Below are 18548 nucleotides of genomic sequence, written 5' to 3' on the forward strand. Positions count from 1 at the left end.
GCCTCAGTTTCCGGACTGTAAGGCAAGGGAGGTGCCTTGCAGATGTTGCTGGTCTCCACCTCCCATCAGGCCGGCTGTGATGAGTCAGGAGTTCAGAAACACCCCTGTTTAGCTACCCCTGCATGCAAGATTTGGCAGTCTTACAGAAGCATTCCTTCGGGGGGAGTCAGAATGGGAGAAAGTGAGGCCCAAACGCCAGCCCACCGCCTCAAACGGCCCCCAGTTATCGCTTATAGTGCCAGGGTTTGTGTTCCTGCGAGTCCACGATCCCAAAACTGAGCCGTCGCCTTGGCTAAGCCAAAGGGTCTTCCCTGAGAATCACCCACGTCGAAACCAGCATAGAAGTGGATGCAGAGAAGACCAGGAGGCTTCACTTAGAGGGGAGATATTGGGGGGTGCAGCATCTTTACAAAAGGGCACACTGGGGCAGAGTTCCCAGATGCTTGCCTTTTTCCCCTCCCTGACGCACAAGCTTTCTACATGCGGGGAGATTTTCTCTATACACCGTTCAAAAACCCCGTCCCTCCCGATAAGCAGCCGATAAATCTGCAGTTTGGTGGTGCAAGCACATTCTCCAAAATATATCAGGGGTATGAGACCAGGCAACGCTGCTGCAATTCAATTTTTGTTTTGTTGTGTGAGGTACGGCGTTGGACCACGGCCTTGCAAAGGACGCAGGTGTGTTTCCTGAGCCTCCTTTGGGTGGGTGGGTGCAGGCACTCCCCATCCCTATACTTCTGGTTACAGGGGAAGGGGCAGGCACACCCAGCCCCCAAACAGGACATCCATCGTGATTGTCTTCCTACACTCCCCTCCCAAATATATAACGTTCCACTTGGCATTCCCCTTCAGCAACAGAGAGGACGTATGGTTTCTGTGCTCCTCAGCCCCCAAACTCCCCTGCCCCCCCCCAGTTCTGCAGCGAAAAGCAATAGTTGGGCCAACTTCTCCCAGCTCTGCAAACTCCCTTCCGTAATTCTTCCCGATGTCTTCATGTTCTCCCACTGCGGGGCAGTGGGACTAAACACAGCTTTGAGGGGCGGGCTGCGTTTACGGTTCTGCAATCTGCTCCTTCCCCCACAACCCTTCGTTTCTTCGCTGGCGGGGTGGGTCGGCAGAGGCAGCTATGTCCTTTGTCTTCCCAATCCTAGCCGCTCAAAGGGCTCTCGGGATTTCACACACACACACACCCGTGGCATTTCGGGCAGGTGGACAGAAGGCCATTGCTCTGGCTTTCCACCTTTGTGGGGGGGGGGAAGGCTCTGGGTTCAAGTGCGCAAAAGGACTCTCTCTTGGGAACCCTCTCTATTTTGCCAGGGGGCCCTGGCAAGGCTTCCTTGCACGGAGCATCTTGTTTTTCACAGTGCGCCAAAACAACATTGCAAATGATTTTGGGGGGTGGGATGGAAGGAGGGCTCTGCTGGGATTCAAAAGGGGGCTGGACCCAACTCCCTGGCACAGCTGGTGCTACCAGGAAGCACCCAGGACCATTGCGCCCCGAGGATCCGTGGTGCCGACCCTGGGGGGTTGAGAAGTTGGCAGAGGACCACAACAAGGTGGTGGACGGATGCAGCCTGCACCTATGAATTGCAGGGGGTGGGGGGGTGGACTTCCTGACCCTCCACCCACCCTCTCAGAAATAGCCTTTTGTCATTGTCCATTTTCTCTTTCCTTCCCCCGACATTTCTCGTGCACATTCTATTTATATAGGTATATCCCAGCCAACTTACTCATAGTTAATTTCGCATTCCTTGTCAAGCGAGTGTCGGGGTTTGGAGAGAGCTGGCTTTCGTCCACGATCGCCTCTCCTACAAGATGCTTTAGTTGTTTCCCCCACACACACACACCTTCACTGTCCTAACTTCAATATCCCGTTTAAATATCGTTGTAATATCCACACACCCCCCTCTACGCATTCATATAGTAAGATAATGTCATACGTTTCCCCTCTGACGTGACTCCCAAGGTATTGTCTGGCTGGAGTGAAAAGTTTGGTAGTCCATGTCTTCAGAACCTCTCTTCCCCCCTTCCCTAAATTCACTAAGAAGCTATTTTGGGGTTCCAGACCCAATTGTGTGACGTGTGTGAGGCTGTTTTGCACCCCAGGCTTCTGTTCTCTCCTTTCCCCCCCTTCTTCCTCACCCCAAATATTTACCAGGACCACAGGAAGAACAAGCGAAACAAACAAACAAAAAAAATATTGGGGAAGGGGCTTTGTAAATAACTGGCTTTTTAATCCGTAGCATTGTCACGCCAGGGCATAACTCTTGGCCCTTGTTCCGTTGGAGTGAAGCAAGTCTCTCTCTCTCTTTACTTACTTTGGACAATTTTATGTGTGGGTGGGCATGGGAAACGCATCTTATTTTGTTCTTGTTAATGGGTTTATTTCTCCCCTTCTGTTTTGGAATAAAAAAAAAACCACGAAAAACCTTGTATCCTTGAAATAAAAAAGTATTAAATGTTTGAAGGCAGTGGGTTCTTGTTGTTTTTTTTTGTTTCTCCTTTTGATTTTGGCACCGTTCCTTTGTACCATTTAAAAGAGGAATGGGGATCCTGCGGGATGTCGACGGACTCCCATCTTCCCCGGCTGGCCAGCAAAGCCATTCATCAGGCATAATGGGATTTGTAGTCCCAAGAGGGCAAGGTTCAAGGGGTTGCTCTTGGTACACGAAGCCTCATTTGTGGGTTTGTCATTTTTTCCCCTTTTTAAAAAATTTCAATTGCACATTTCTGTAGAAATGTGGGTAGCTGAATTTGGAAAACTGCAGGCGGCAGATTCATTCAAAACTTTAGGGTTGGTTTTTTTGCACCTGGTAGCCAACTTCTCTTGGGGGGAGAAGGAAACCTCCTCCAAGAATTTATCTAAATCCTCCTTCAAAGTTTGGCAACTTGGTGGCCATCACTAATCTATGTGCTGACTGAACTACTTTCCTTAGTGTCTCCTGAATCTTCCAGTATTCATCTTCAAAAAAAAATGAGAGGCACAAATACAAGATGGGTGACACCTGGCTTGAGAGCAGTACATGTGAAAAGGATCTAGGAGTCTTGGTTGACCACAAACTTGACATGAGCCAACAGTATGACGCGGCAGCTAAAAAAGCCAATGCAATTCTGGGCTGCATCAATAGGAGTATAGCATCTAGATCAAGGGAAGTAATAGTGCCACTGTATTCTGCTCTGGTCAGACCTCACCTGGAGTACTGTGTCCAGTTCTGGGCGCCACAGTTCAAGAAGGACACTGAGAAACTGGAACGTGTCCAGAGGAGGGCAACCAAAATGGTCAAAGGCCTGGAAACGATGCCTTATGAGGAACGGCTAAGGGAGCTGGGCATGTTTAGCCTGGAGAAGAGGAGGTTAAGGGGTGATATGATAGCCATGTTCAAATATATAAAAGGATGTCACATAGAGGAGGGAGAAAGGTTGTTTTCTGCTGCTCCAGAGAAGCGGACACGGAGCAATGGATCGAAACTGCAGGAAAGAAGATTCCACCGAAACATTAGGAAGAACTTCCTGACAGTAAGAGCTGTTCGACAGTGGAATTTGCTGCCAAGGAGTGTGGTGGAGTCTCCTTCTTTGGAGGTCTTTAAGCAGAGGCTTGACAACCATATGTCAGGAGTGCTCTGATGGTGTTTCCTGCTTGGCAGGGGGTTGGACTCGATGGCCCTTGTGGTCTCTTCCAACTCTATGATTCTATGATTCATTGTCACCAAGTGCTAGGATTATGAAGGAGGGAGGAGAGAGAAAAATCTCCCCCCCCCCATCGACATTCTCTGCACCACACATCATTTTGCAACCCTCTGGCTTGCTTTCCCCCTAAGCTAAAAAGCCCCAAAAGCCATGGAAGGCAACGACCCAAACCAGCAGCTTCAAATGAAAGAGTTGTAGTCTAGCTTTTCGTGGGTTTCTAAAGGATTCAATCACTGGCGACTCCCCGTTTACGCGGGGGTTACGTTCCTGGCTCCCACATGCGTAAGGGAAATTGCAGAAAATGGGGAGCACTCCGTCCTGGCACGGGAGGAGACCCACCCCATCCTGGAGAGGGCTGCTTATGAGCCAGACGATCAGCGGAGCTTTGTTGAGCTGCTTCGCCTCCCCACTTAGCATTGGACATGCGGGGTAGCGCAGCAGCAGTTGTCAAGGAAGCCAAAGCCCAGCTTGTCCGGAGCCCAAAGAGGACATCCTCTAGGCTCTGGGAAGGGTCTCCTCGTGAGCCAGAGGCTTGTTGAGGCTGTTCGGCAAAGGCCTACCGATGTACGGGGAAGCTGAGCTGCTCAAGCAAGCCCTCGCATGAGCCGGAGGGACAGCGGAGGCCTGGTTGACCAGGTGCTCCACATTTCTGGGTACCACTCCGGGAGCTTGGCAGACAGAACACGTGTGAGCAGGGAGTTGCCTGTACATTCAACAACAACAAAAACTAGGACGGAACAGCCCCATCCCCAGCAGAGGATGACCAGAGGGAGGCCAGGGCAGGACTGTACATCAGAAAGAGATGCGACAGGCAGATCTCCTCCTGGGGTGGCTTGTTCTGCAGAACCGTTGGAACCGTTTTGCTGGGATTCCCGGATCCGGTCATTCCTGCCAGGAGTCCAGAAACATCTGAAGCATCACAGCTTCCCTACCCGAGAGCCACAGGAACAGATCGATGCACAGCTGCTTTTAGGGAACACAGAAAGGACAAAGCACGGGATGTGGGTGGCGCTGTGGGTTAAACCACAGAGCCTAGGGCTTGCCGATCAGAAGGTCGGCGGTTCGAATCCTCGCGACGGGGTGAGCTCTCATTGCTCGGTCGCTGCTCCTGTCAACCTAGCAGTTCAAAAGCACGTCAGAGTGCAAGTAGATAAATAGGTACCATTCCGGCGGGAAGGTAAACGGCGTTTCTGTGCGCTGCTCTGGTTCGCCAGAAGCGGCTTAGTCAGGCTGGCCACATGACCCAGAAGCTGTACACCGGCTCCCTCGGCCAATAAAGCGAGATGAGCGCCGCAACCCCAGAGTCGGGCACGACTGGACCTAATGGTCAGGGGTCCCTTTAGGACAAAGCAAGATTTTCACCAACCTGCCACAACCCTGCTTTTACGCAAAGTAAGCTTCCATCCTTTTTACTCAGTTTTTGCTGCTTCTACACATCGGTGAAATTTTTTAGAAAGGCAACACCACACTGCCCCCTTTTTTAAAATCTGCCCTCTTACCAGCTCAGACACACACACCCGAAACATTGGAGGCCGTAGGCTAGTTTCTCCCCACCCTTCACAACATGAAACATAAGACGAAATTGGAGAGTTGCGGGCTTCCGTTCCGTCTCGGAAAACCTCAAGAGGAGATCAGCTGTGTCGACCAGCACACAACACTCTGCTGGATTGAATTTGAGATCTACCAAGGGGTCCTTTTGAGGCCTCGCAAGCCAGGTTGCCTCAGTTGACCATCTATGAAATGGGTTTGTTTTGTCCCGTGACGCCAAGCCCAGGACAGGGGAACAGATAGCTTCTCTAGCTTCCGCATAGGCAAATCAAAGCATGTTCTTGGCTGGTCCAGTGTTTCCTCTTAAACTCGTGAAAAACCTTTCTTAAACACACAAACACAAAGGGTCTCCATTTCCCTCTCTACCAGCCAAGCAAGATTGGGCAGAACTGGGTTTCAAAATGGAGGGGTTAAGCTTCTCAACCAAACTTCTTTCCCTAACCCCTGACTGAAAGCTTGAAGACATGGTTCCTCCTCCTGGTTTCAACTGTATTGTTTGAGGATGCTGTAGACTTGCTCCAGGATGTGTCCGAAACCTTGGTCCTTGGGCGTCCTGGAAGCCAACGAGCCCTGCAAGGAGAGGATAACAGCGTTCGTCATTCGAACAGGCAGGGAACTCGGACCGAAAGTGAGCTTGCTAAATGCACGTAGGCAAGAAAAATGGAAGGGACGCGGGTGGCGCTGTGGGTAAAACCTCAGTGCCTAGGACTTGCCGATCATCAGGTCGGCGGTTCGAATCCCCGCGGCAGGGTGCGCTCCCGCTGCTCGGTCCCAGCGCCTGCCAACCTAGCAGTTCAAAAGCACCCCCGGGTGCAAGTAGATAAATAGGGACCGCTTACTGGCGGGAAGGTAAACGGCGTTTCCGTGTGCGGCTCTGGCTCGCCAGAGCAGCTTCGTCACGCTGGCCACGTGACCCGGAAGTGTCTGCGGACAGCGCTGGCCCCCGGCCTCTTGAGTGAGATGGGCGCACAACCCCAGAGTCTGTCAAGACTAGCCCGTACGGGCAGGGGTACCTTTGCCTTTACCTTTTTAAGAAAAATGGCTTCTCCTTTGCACGGCCCACCCACAAATCGCCGTGTGATACTTTCTCTGCCTCTCTAATTCTTACTAAATTTTTATGTTTTACACTTTAAAATAATAATTTATTATTTACACCCCGCCCATCTGGCTGGGCTTCTCCAGCCACTCTGGGCGGCTTCCAACGAAATATTAAAATACAGCAATCCATCAAACATTAAAAGCTTCCCTGAACAGGGCTGCCTTCAGATGTCTTCTAAAAGTCTGGTGGTAGTTGTTCTCTTTGACATCTGGTGGGAGGGCGTTCCACAGGGCGGGCGCCACCACCGAGAAGGCCCTCTGCCTGGTTCCCTGTAACTTGGCTTCTCACAGCAAGGGAATTGCCAGAAGGCCTTCGGAGCTGGAACTCAGTGTCCGGGCAGAATGATGGGGGTGGAGACGCTCCTTCAGGTATACTGGGCCATTTAGAGCTTTCATGGTCAGCACCAGCACTTTGAATTGTGCTTGGAAACATCCTGGGAGCCAATGTAGGTCTTTCAGGACCAGTGTTATGTGGTCTCAGCGGCCGCTCCCAGTCACCAGTCTAGCTGCCACAATCTGGATTAGCTGCAGTTTCCGGGTCACCTTCAAAGGCAGCCCCATGGAGAGCGCATTGCAGTAGTCCAGATAACCAGAGCATGCATAACTAGAGACTTGTGGAGTCGGAAGGGACCCCCGAAGGTCATCCAGTCCAACCCCCTGCAACACAGGAATCCCAGTTTAACGAATGCCCACCCAACCCCTGCCTGAAAACCCCCAAGGAAGGAGATTCTACCACCTTCCGTGGAGGTCCGCTCCACTACCGGGCAACTCTTCCTCAAGATTACCTTTAGTTTATCCAAATAGGTCTGCTCCTGGCTCCACATCTCTTGAAACTTCACTACGTCGGGCGCCGCTTTGTAAAACTCCACCAGCAGCATCTGTGAGGAAGAAAGAACAATTGAATATAAATATAGATGGGAAACAGCTATGTATAGTGAATAGTTATATACTTTTAAAAAATGTCACCTATGATCCTTTTCTTTTACTTCTTTATTTTTTCTTTTTTTTTTTTTCTTTTTTCCTGATATCTTTCATTTCAGTCCTTTATTGTGAATAGCATTTTATAGAGGTGTAAAGGGACCCCTGACCATTAGATCCAGTCGTGACCGACTCTGGGGTTGCGGCGCTCATCTCGCTTTACTGGCGGAGGGAGCCGGCGTACAGCTTCCGGGTCATGTGGCCAGCAGGACTAAGCCGCTTCTGGCGAACCAGAGCAGCACACGGAAACGCCGTTTACGCACGGAAACACCTCCTGATGATCTCTCCCAGTGGCTGCATGTAAATGTTGTAAATGTTGAAAAGCAATATATGTATTTTCTTTTTCCTTTGTATTTTCTTTTGTTGTAAATATGTATGTTTTCTAATTTGTACTTAATAAAAATTATTTAAAGAAAAGAAAAGAAAAGAAAGAACAGGAATCACAGGCGGCCTACACCGCAGGAGTGTTGTGCACAGGGCTTTTTCCCCAGCCAGGATTCTGTTTTGGCAGCTCTCCGGTGGCTGCCACTGCCATTCTAAGAGAACAACGGAAGGCGTTCATGGCAAGTTCTGGCACCTCTTTCTCTAGAAAAGATCTCCCTTGCTTTCCTTCTACTGTCGTACCACAGGTTACAAACTTAATTCGTTCCAGAGGTCTGTTCTTAACCCGAAACCATTCTTAACCTGAGGTGCACTTTCACTAATGGGGCCTCCCGCTGCCACCGCATGATTTCCGTTCCCATCCTGGGTCAAAGTTCTCAACCTGAGGTACTACTTCTGAGTTAGCGGAGTTTGGAACCCAAAGCCTTTTTAACTCGAGGTACCACTGTACTGGTTTTCCTGCAGATAAAAAAACCGCGAGTGGCGCTGTGGTCTAAACCCCAGAGCCTCTTGGGCTTGCTGATCAGAAGGTCAGTGGTTCGAATCCCCGTGATGGGGTGAACTCCCGTTGCTCGGTCCCAGCTCCTGCCAACCTAGCAGCTCGAAAGCACACCAGCGCAAGTAGATAAATAGGTATGGCTCCAGCGGGAAGGTAAACGGCGTTTCTGTGCGCTCTGGTTTCCATCACGGTGTCCCGTTGCGCCAGAAGCAGTTTAGTCCTGCTGGCCACATGACCCGGAAAGCTGTCTGCGGACAAACGCCGGCTCCCTCGGCCTGAAAGCGAGATGAGCGCCACAACCCCATAGTCGCCTTTAGCTGGACTTAACCATCCAGGGTCCTTTACCTTTTTCTGCATTGCAGGGTGTTGCAATAGACTACCCTTGACGTCCCTTCCAACTCTACAATTCTACGGTTCATTTTTCTCCAACTGATAAACAGACTTAGGGGACACGGAGAGTTGGGCTCTAAAAGGCAACCCCAAATCTTCCCACAACACTGCGATCAGGGGCTTCTTAAGGGAATCTGGCAAGAATTCTAAGGAGCCTTGGGTCTAAGACAGGCATAGGCAAACTCCAGCCCTCCAGATGTTTGGGACTACAACTCCCACCATCCCTAGCTAGCAGGACCAGTGGTCAGGGATGATGGGAACTGTAGTCCCAAACATCTGGAGGGCCGGACTTTGCCTATGCCTGGTCTAAAAGGACTCTGAAGATTGACTTTCAAGCTAACGCACAACGCTTGCATTGTGAATGCCCGCAGGGCTCTCTGAATGTAAGGATTGTTCCGCCATCAGTTACAAATTTTGTTTTTCAAGAGGCCTCGCTTTAGATCATCCCAGCCCTGTGTATCTGGAACAAAAGGCGCTTTGGTGACGCAACCCGAGATTCTTTCCCCGAGCAGATGCGAAATTCAGATGAACCAAAGTTACCATCTCGTGGAGAACGTCGTTGGTGAGGAAGCCGTCTTGGACGTAGGAGACCTCAACTTCCATGGGGATGCCGTAATCATACGGCCTTTGCTGGTGGAAGAGAAAAGTTGGCCGGGGAAGGGGGGGTGAAGAGTTAGACACAGAGAAGTGAATAATATCAGATTGTGTTTCCCCCCCCCCCTTTGTCTCTTGACTAGCTCAGGAAAACCAAAGTTGTAAAGCGCCCCCTGGTGGCTTAGAGGTGCACCTCCTCAGAATGCACCACTGCTTTTTTTGAGCCAACATACTTCTGAGCAAGAAGTGATTTTACCCTTTTATTTATTGATTATAATATTTGTACAGCACCAACTGACGAACGCATACACACACATGTTAACAGCAGCAAACAATTGACAGTGTACCTTGGGAATCAACACGGCTTAGGCTCGGAAAAATATCCTGCAGTCTATTTTCCTTTGCTAGTGCATATAACAACAACAACAACAACAACAACAACAACAACAACAACAACAACAACAACAATATTTATATCCCGCCTATCAGGCGATTCCCAAAGGGTGTTCCACAGTGAGGGTGCCACCACCGAGAAGGCCCTCTGCCTGGTTCCCTGTAACCTCACTTCTCGCAGGGAGGGAACTGCCAGAAGGCCCTCGGTGCTGGATCTCAGTGTCCGGGCTGAACGATGGGGGTGGAGACGCTCCTTCAGGTATACTAGGCCGAGGCTGTTTAAGGCTTGAAAGGTCAGCACCAACACTTTGAATTGCGCTCGGAAACGTACTGGGAGCCAATGTAGGTCTTTCAAGACTAGTGTTATGTGGTCTTGGCGGCCGCTCCCATTCACCAGTCCAGCAGCTGCATTCTGGGCCCCAAGGCCTTAGTTTGCCTACCCATGGTTTAAGGCTTTCTAGGTCAGAACCTAGTATGTATGGAAGTGAGAGCTGGATCATAAAGAAGGCTGATCGCCAAAGAATGGATGCTTTTGAATTCTGGTGCTGGAGGAGACTCTTGAGAGTCCCATGGACTGCAAGAAGATCAAACCTCTCCATTCTGAAGGAAATCAGCCCTGAGTGCTCACTGGAAGGACAGATCCTGAAGCTGAGGATCCAAGACTTTGGCCACCTCAGGAGAAGAGAAGACTCCCTGGAAAAGACCCTGATGTTGGGAAAGATGGAGGGCGCAAGGAGAAGGGGACGACAGAGGACGAGATGGTGGGACAGTGTTCTCGAAGCTGCCAGCCTGAGTTTGCCCAAACTGCGGGAGGCAGTGGAAGACAGGAGGGCCTGGCGTGCTCTGGTCCAGGGGGTCACGAAGAGGCGGACACGGCTAAACGACTCAACAACAACAAGGTGAGAACCAGCACTTTGAATTGGGCCCGGAAACTAATTGGTAGCCCATGCAGTGGAACCAGATCAGTGTAATATGCTCAGACCGTCGTCTTCCTTCGGTGAGCAAGTTGGGTGCTGAATTCTGCACTGGCTGAATTTTCCAAACCAATGGTCTGATTTGGTGTGAGGCACCGTATTTTTCGCTCTATAAGACGCACCTTTTCCCCTTCAAAAATGAAGGGGAAATGTGTGTGCGACCTATGGAGCGAATGCAGGCTCCTTGGCTTCAGCAATAGCAATGCGAAGCCTCCAAAGTGCAGAGGGAGCGCGCCCCCCGTGCTCCGGAGGCTTCACATTGCTTTCGCTGAAGCCTCCTGAAGCCCCCGGAGCGCAGCGGGAACTCCCGCCATGCTCCGGGGAGAGCGAGAGGGGTCAGTGCACACTGATCCCTCTTGATCTCCAGGCTTCGCTTTGCTGGAGAGGCGCTGCACAGTTTTCCCTCTCTGCGCAGCGCCCCTTCAGCGAAGCGGGAGGAGAAATGGAAGGGGCTGAAGGGGCGCTGAGCAGAGAGGGGGAGAATTTTTTTTCCTGTTCTCCCGCTCCTATGGTCCGGTGCGTCCTATAGAACAAAAAATACGGTACTTTCTTGCGCCCCCCGCTCTCCCAAAGAGCACCTTGGTCAGACGCTGCAGGACTCACCTCCGGAGGGGGCATAACCCAGAAGGGCGCAATCTTCGACTCTACGCCTTGGTTGGCATGGCAGTATGGACCTGAGGGGACAATAAGACAAGCTACAGATCATTTGGGCACCTAGCATGGGAACAGTGCCAGATTTACGTATAAGCTAAACAAGCTATAGCTTAGAGCCCCGCTCTCTTGCGGGCCCCAAAACAATTTAAGGGAAAAGAAAACTGGATGTACATATCCAAAACATAAGATAAAAAATAAAAAACTACATACATCAACAGTGTTGTGCAGGCTCCTATGATGTAAGTCAGGCACAGGCAAACTCGGCCCTCCCGATGTTTTGGGACTACAATTCCCATTATCCCCGACCACTGGTCCTGCTAGCTAGGGGTGATGGGAGTTGTAGTCCCAAAACATCTGGAGGGCTGAGTTTGCTTATGCCTGGTGTAAGTAATGGGCTCTGCCTACTAGCCTGCTCCCTAAAATATCACTGGTTTGCTCATTTCTATAGATAGGGTGGGACGCGGGTGGCGCTGTGGGACATACCAGGAGAGGCGGTCCTGTAGGTACGAGGGTCCTAGGCCATATAGGGCTTTAAAGGTTAAAACCAGCACCTTAAACCTGATCCTGTACTCCACCGGGAGCCAGTGCAGCTGGTATAAAAGGTAAAGGGACCCCTGTCCGTTAGGTCCAGTCGTGGCCGACTCTGGGGTTGCGGCGCTCATCTCGCTTTACTGGCGGAGGGAGCCGGCGTACAGCTTCCGGGTCATGTGGCCAGCATGACTAAGCCGCTTCTGGCGAACCAGAGCAGCGCACGGAAACGCCGTTTACCTTCCCGCCGGAGTGGTACCTATTTATCTACTTGCACTTAGACGTGCTTTCAAACTGCTGGGTTGGCAGGAGCAGGGACAGAGCAACGGGAGCTCACCCCGTCGTGGGGATTCGAACCGCCGACCTTCTCCGGGTGAATGTGATCCCACGGCGAGGACCCTGTAAGGAGCCTCGCTGTGGCATTCTGCACCCGATGGAGTTTCTGGGTCAGTCTCAAGGGCAGCCCCACATAGAGTGAGTTACAGACGGGATTAGACACAGGTGAAATCCGTAAAGGAGAAACACTGAGAGAGGTACATTGCTGCCCGTTTCTGCACCTAACGTTTACAGAGAGCTGCGAGATGGTGGGCTGTGTGATGGCCTGGGATTCGGACTCGGAGGCTGAACCTGAGGAATCCCAGCCTGCACAGGATTCCCCGCCTCCAGTACCAGCTGAGCCGGGGCTGGGGCATGAGCCTGAAGGGTCCTCACCTGTGCTAGGTCCTCAGGTGCAGGCACCAGCTGAGTCTGCTCTGGCTCCTGAGGTGATGGAGGACCCATTGCCTGCAGGTGCTCCACTCTCAGCCCCGTCAGAGGAAGCTGAGGTTGCCTCTGGGTCCGGTAACCCTCCAGCCTCTCCTGAGCTGCAGAGGCTCAGGGCAGAGAAGTAAGGGGCAGAGAAGTAAGAGGGAAGTAAGTTCCCGCAGGAGGAGGGCTCGCCTCCAGGCCAGGAGAGGCGAGTCACCTGAGGATCGGGGCCGCCCTGTGCCTCGGGGCAGATAAAAGCCAGCCAGCCCCAGTCCGAAGTTGCGGGAGCAACATTGTTGGTAGCCAGTTCCTGCCTGCACCCTGTCCTGCTGGAGCTCCTGACCTCACCCTGCTCCCTGCCTTGGACCCAGCTTCAGCTTTGACGGACGGCCACAATACTGCACCCTCGACCACGGACTGGACTTGGACCTCGCCTCATGGTTAACCCACGGGACCAGCACAGGCTGTTTCGTTGAGATGGACGGGCACCCTTCTGCCACTTACCGGAGATGAGTGCCAAGCAAGGCTGAAAGCTGTTGCTGGTTCCCTGGAGCTTCAGCTGGTAGTCCATTTGAGTATCGATGTCCTGGAGGGATGGCAGGGCATGGCTGAACGGGTGGCTGTGATACCAGCCCACCAGGGAAAGCCCACGCATAAAAAGGTTCTGGCATATCTGAAGACAAGAGGAAAAAGGATGTTGCTTTTCAGCAGTCTTAAGCATATCCAGAAGAATGGATGCTTTTGAATTCTGGTGCTGGAGGAGACTCTTGAGAGTCCCATGGACCGCAAGAAAATCAAACTGATCCAATCTGAAGGAAATCAGCCCTGAGTGCTCACTGGAAGGACAGATCCTGAAGCTGCGGCTCCTAGACTTTGGCCACCTCATGAGAAGAGAAGACTCCCTGGAAATGACCCTGATGTTGGGAAAGATGGAGGGCACAAGGAGAAGGGGACGACAGAGGACGAGATGGTGGGACAGTGTTCTCAAAGCTGCCAGCATGAGTTTGACCAAACTGCGGAAGGCAGTGGAAGACAGGAGTGCCTGGCGTGCTCTGGCCCAGGGGGTCACGAAGAGGCGGACACGACTAAACAACCAAACAACAAATGTATGCCGCTACTGCGGTCCGTGTTTCGTTAGCCCCAAAATGGAAAACGAGGGAGGTCCCAACCGAAGAAGAACACCCTCGAACGGGGAGCAACCTGTCTTCCCATCATCTTCATCCAAGCTGTTTGCCCAGGAGTTATACTTCCAAGACAGCTGGAAGGCAAAGGAAGAATCGAACACACAATCCATGGGGCAGCCGTGGTGCCCGCTACCCCATGTTGGACTCCAGCACCACCTTTACTAATGATATGAGCTCCTTACCTCTTCTTCCACAGCAGCTGCTAAGTCCCCGTCCGCAAGGCGTGATCGGCAAGGGAATGCCCTCAGCACCGTTAACACTGAAAGATTTAAAAAAGAAAAGATGTGTATGAGCTTGAAAGTCAATCTTGAGAGTCCTCTTAGACCAGGCAGAGGTAAAGGTAAAGGGACCCCTGACCATTAGGTTCAGTCGTGGCTGACTGGGGTTGCGGCGCTCATCTCGCTTTACTGGCCGAGGGAGCCGGCGCACAGCTTCCAGGTCATGTGGCCAGCAGGACTAAGCCGCTTCTGACGAACCAGAGCAGTGCACGGAAACGCTGTTTACCTTCCCGCCGGAGTGGTACCTATTTATCTACTTGCACTTGATGTGCTTTCGAACTGCTAGGTTGGCAGGAGCAGGGACCGAGCAATGGGAGCTCACCCCGTTGCGGGGATTCGAACTGCTGACCTTCTGATCGGCAAGCCCTAGGCTCTGTGGTTTAACCCACAGCGCCACCTGTGCCCCAGACCAGGCATAGGCATAGATAAAAAATAAAAACCTACATACAGCAACAGTGTTTTGTGTTGTGCAGGCTCCTACGATGTAAGTCAGGCATAAGCAAACTCCAGCCCTCCAGATGTTTAGGACTACAATTCCCATCATCCCTGACCACTGGTCCTGTTATTTAATTAAATGCATTTTAAAATGTATTTAATTACGTACTTTTTAAAGGAAATTTGGAACATTTCAGCTCCACTCCCTTGCTAGTTACCCCAGGGGAACTTACGCTGGCTGTTGGTGTCCCAGCGACCTCCGAGATAGCCAGTCACTTCACTCTTCGTCAGGTGACTATGGAAGTCCTAAGAGGAAAGCGGGGTGGGGAGAGCACAGGTTTGGAGGTTTGGTCACCCTTGGGTGCCATGGGTGCTGCTGGACTCTAGCTCCCATAATCCCTGCATTGCACGGGGGTCAGACTAAATGACTCTTAGTGTCCCTCCCAACTCTACAATGCTATATTCCTCATATCAGAATCCAAGCAATCAGATTTATGGATTCCTCCCTCCACCCCCAAAAGCTCTACCAGTCTTTTAAATCAGAACCAGTGAAGGTCCTGTGTGAGTGTCTGGAGTGATGGAGGATGGATGGCGGCTAACAGATTGAGGTTGAATCCTGACAAGACAGAAGGACTGTTTTGTGGGGACAGGGTGTGGGGGACGCCCTGGTCCTGAATGGGGTAACTGTGCCCCTGAAGGACCAGGTGCGCAGTCTGGGAGTCATTTTGGACTCACAGCTGTCCATGAAGGCACAGGTTAATTCTGTGTCCAGGATGGCTGTCTACCAGCTCCGTCTGGTACGCAGAATGAGACCCTCCCTGCCCACACTGTCTCGCCAGAGTGGTGCATGCTCTGGTTATCTCCCGCTTGGACTACTGCAATGTGCTCTACGTGGGGCTACCTTTGAAGGTGACCCGGAAACTACAACAACCTAGACTGGTGACTGGGAGCGGCCACCAAGGCCATATAATACTTGTCCTGAAAAACCTTCATTGGCTCCCAGGACATTTCCGAGCACAATTCAAAGTGTTGGTGCTGACCTTTCAATCCCTAAACGGCCTCGGTCCAGTATACCTGAAGGAGCGTCTCCACCCACATCGTTCAGCCCGGACACCGGGGTCCAGCTCCAAGGGCCTTCTGGCAGTTCCCTCTCTGCGAAAAGTGAGGTTACAGGGAACCAGGCAGAGGGCCTTCTCGGTAGTGGCGCCCACCAGGTGTAAAGGAAATAAACAGCTATCTGACTTTTAGAAGACATCTGAAAGCAGCCCTGTTTAGGGAAGTTTTTAATGTTTTATTGTGCTTTTAATTTTGTTGGGTGCTGCCCAGAGTGACTGGGGAAACCCAGCCAGATGGGCGGGGTATTATTATTATTAATAATAATAATAATAATTACTACTACTACTACTGTATGCACTAGCAGAGGAAAAAAGACTGCAGGCTATTTTTCCGAACCTAAGCAGTGCTGATTCCCAAGGGGGTGTTTTTTTAAAAAATTGCAATTATTAAGGGAACTTTCCGCTTGCATTATTTCCACCAGGGAAGAAGAGGGGAGGGAAGATTTACATCAGGAACCAGGGAGGGACGGAGGGCAGAAGAAAAATCGGCACCAGGATCTGCTGCACCACTGGATTCTGCCGCCTGAGGGAAATTTTTAATGTTTGATGTTCTATTCTGTTTTAATATTCTCTTGGGAGCCACCCCGAGTGGCTGGGGAAACCCAGCCAGATGGGTAGGGTAGAAAGAATAATTTATTATTATATTATTACTGAGGCGGTTGCTTCTCCCCTTGCCCCTTGGTGGGGCCGGCCAGGGCCCTGCCAAATGTCCACGTACCACTAACAAAAGGACGTTGCTGGAGATGGCGACATTGAAAGGCTGGAACTTGTTAAGGGCTGCGAAAGACGTCACTTCTACCAAGGTGTGAGGATTCCTAAAGGCAGACAAAGAAACGGCCATCATGAGCACTAATAGCATTAAATATATATATATTAATGAGCCGAATGCAAAGGCTTTTAAATACGACTTAAGCTGACTTGGGGCAGTCAATCCTGTATTTATTTTTTCCTTCCAGTAGCACCTTAAAGACCAACTAAGTTAGTTCTTGGTATGAGCTTTCGTGTGCATGCACACTTCTTCAGATACACTTCTTCAGATACACTTCGCATGCACACGAAAGCTCATACCAAGAACTAACTTAGTTGGTCTTTAAGGTGCTACTGGAAGGAAAAAAATTTTTTGTTTTGACTATGGCAGACCAACACGGCTACCTATCTGTAACTGTATTTATTTGTTAAACATCTGAGGATCACAGTATAAATTGCAGTATAAATGGATGGCATGTTTTGTTTGTGAAAAATTCTTTCCCAAACAAAGCCCGTTAGTGGTTTACATCATCAAATATCCTTTAGGTAAAGGTAAAGGGACCCCTGACCGTTAGGTCCAGTCGTGACTGACTCTGGGGTTGCGGCGCTCATCTCGCTTTATTGGCTGAGGGAGCCGGCGTACAGCTTCCGGGTCGTGTGGCCAGCAGGACTAAGCCGCTTCTGGTGAACCAGAGCAGCGCACGGAAACGCCGTTTACCTTCCTGCCTATTTATCTACTTGCACTTTGACGTGCTTTCGAACTGCTAGGTGGGCAGGATCAGGGACCGAGCAACGGGAGCTCACCCCGTCGTGGGGATTCGAACTGCTGACCTTCTGATCGGCAAGTCCTAGGCTCTGTGGTTTAACCCACATCGCCACCTGCTATTAGGCATAGCAAACCACATATTAACAGACACTGTATACAAATTGTGCAAGATACGAGCTCAGCATAACAAGGTTTGTTCCAGTCAGATCTTTAACGCCAGAGGAAATCAATTTGCATAAATAATACCACATCACCAATCAATTAAGAACCACTAAATCTCTTTATAATGGCCCAGGCTTTCTACATGGACAGCACTCAAAAATTCAGCCACTATTAAAGTAATTTGATCATTCCTGTCCGAAAGCAGGTCCTCTTGGTAGCGTAGACATCAGCCTATTGAGTTGTAAGGCCTCTAATAATTGTGTTCTGGCATAAATGCCAAAATCACGAGAAAAGAAAATATGCTCCAAAGTATCAGGTTCCTCGTAAAAAAACAACAACATTTTCTTCAGAATCGGTTTACGCAATTGTGTTCTAAACCCATCTTGCATTCAGCAAGTCGTTATTTTGCTTTTGTACTATTATGCCGAAAACTGCACCCACGCTGCGCCGTATCGCAATGTGCTGTTGCAAGGCGAGGTGAAAGTGTTTCAGCCTGGGGACCATATTCCCTCCCAGAGGCCACGGGCCAGTGGTGGGCGGGCCAGAGCCAAAAGTGGGAGGAGCAATACATGTAAATTTCACGAGTCTAATAACATCGACTCACCCCCTCTCTGCCCTCCCCAGCTCGCAAGAGGCCTTGCTAAAGGTTCCCTCGCTGCGAGAAGCCAAGCTACAGGGAACCAGGCAGAGGGCCTTCTCAGTGGTGGCACCTGCCCTGTGGAACACCCTCCCACCAGACGTCAAAGAGAACAACAACTACCAGACTTTTAGAAGACATCTGAAGGCAACCCTGCTTAGGGAAGCTTTTAACGTCTGACGGACTACAGTGGTACCTCGGGTTAAGTACTTAATTTGTTCCGGAGGTCCGTACTTAACCTGAAACTGTTCTTAACCTGAAGCACCACTTTAGCTAATGGGGCCTCCTGCTGCCACTGTGCCACTGGAGCACAATTTCTGTTCTCATCCTGAAGCAACGTTCTTAACCTGAAGCAATATTTCTGGGTTAGCGGAGTCTGTAACCTGAAGCGTATGTAACCTGAAGCGTATGTAACCGAGGTACCACTGTATTGTATTTTAATCTTTTGTTGGAAGCCGCCCAGAGTGGCTGGGGAAATTCAGGCAGATGGGCGCGGGGTATAAGTAATTTATTATTATTATTATTATTATTATTATTAAGCCCACGGGCATGTTCCGGCTCGGGAAAAACGCTGTAGGAGAGTGCAAGAATTGTGGGTGCTTTCAAGGGGCCGGTGAGAGAAGTCTAGAGGGCCACATTGTGAATCCCAGCCAGAGTTTTCTCTTTTACAGCGCTGGCCGCATTTCACCAAACTAGCTTCTCCAGCCGCGGCTGAAATCCTGCCTCCCCATGCAGCAACTCAAAACAGAGGCA

At 50.8% G+C, this 18548-nt stretch overlaps 1 protein-coding gene and 1 long non-coding RNA gene across 4 annotated transcripts in view; one reads left to right on the top strand and one right to left on the bottom strand.

The window, feature by feature from the left end:
• Nucleotides 1-18548, top strand: part of LOC128405798 (uncharacterized) — a 227796-nt gene that overhangs the window by 155371 nt on the left and 53877 nt on the right. The window lies entirely within an intron of this gene.
• Nucleotides 5098-18548, bottom strand: part of MPND (MPN domain containing) — a 30289-nt gene continuing 16838 nt past the window's right edge. For 2 of the 3 annotated variants that reach the window (XM_053372744.1, XM_053372743.1), the window contains exons 6-13: nt 16202-16298; nt 14602-14674; nt 13838-13914; nt 12976-13144; nt 11146-11216; nt 9122-9211; nt 7119-7211; nt 5098-5805 (exon numbers count right to left, since the gene is read on the bottom strand). In XM_053372744.1, the coding sequence (XP_053228719.1) occupies nt 5719-5805; nt 7119-7211; nt 9122-9211; nt 11146-11216; nt 12976-13144; nt 13838-13914; nt 14602-14674; nt 16202-16298 (757 nt within the window). In that variant the 3' untranslated portion in view covers nt 5098-5718. The remainder of the gene's footprint in view (nt 5806-7118; nt 7212-9121; nt 9212-11145; nt 11217-12975; nt 13145-13837; nt 13915-14601; nt 14675-16201; nt 16299-18548) is intronic. The other variant, XM_053372745.1, reaches the window with a different exon arrangement.

This window comes from Podarcis raffonei, chromosome 18 (genome assembly GCF_027172205.1).
Source record: "Podarcis raffonei isolate rPodRaf1 chromosome 18, rPodRaf1.pri, whole genome shotgun sequence".
NCBI classification, from domain to species: domain Eukaryota; kingdom Metazoa; phylum Chordata; class Lepidosauria; order Squamata; family Lacertidae; genus Podarcis; species Podarcis raffonei.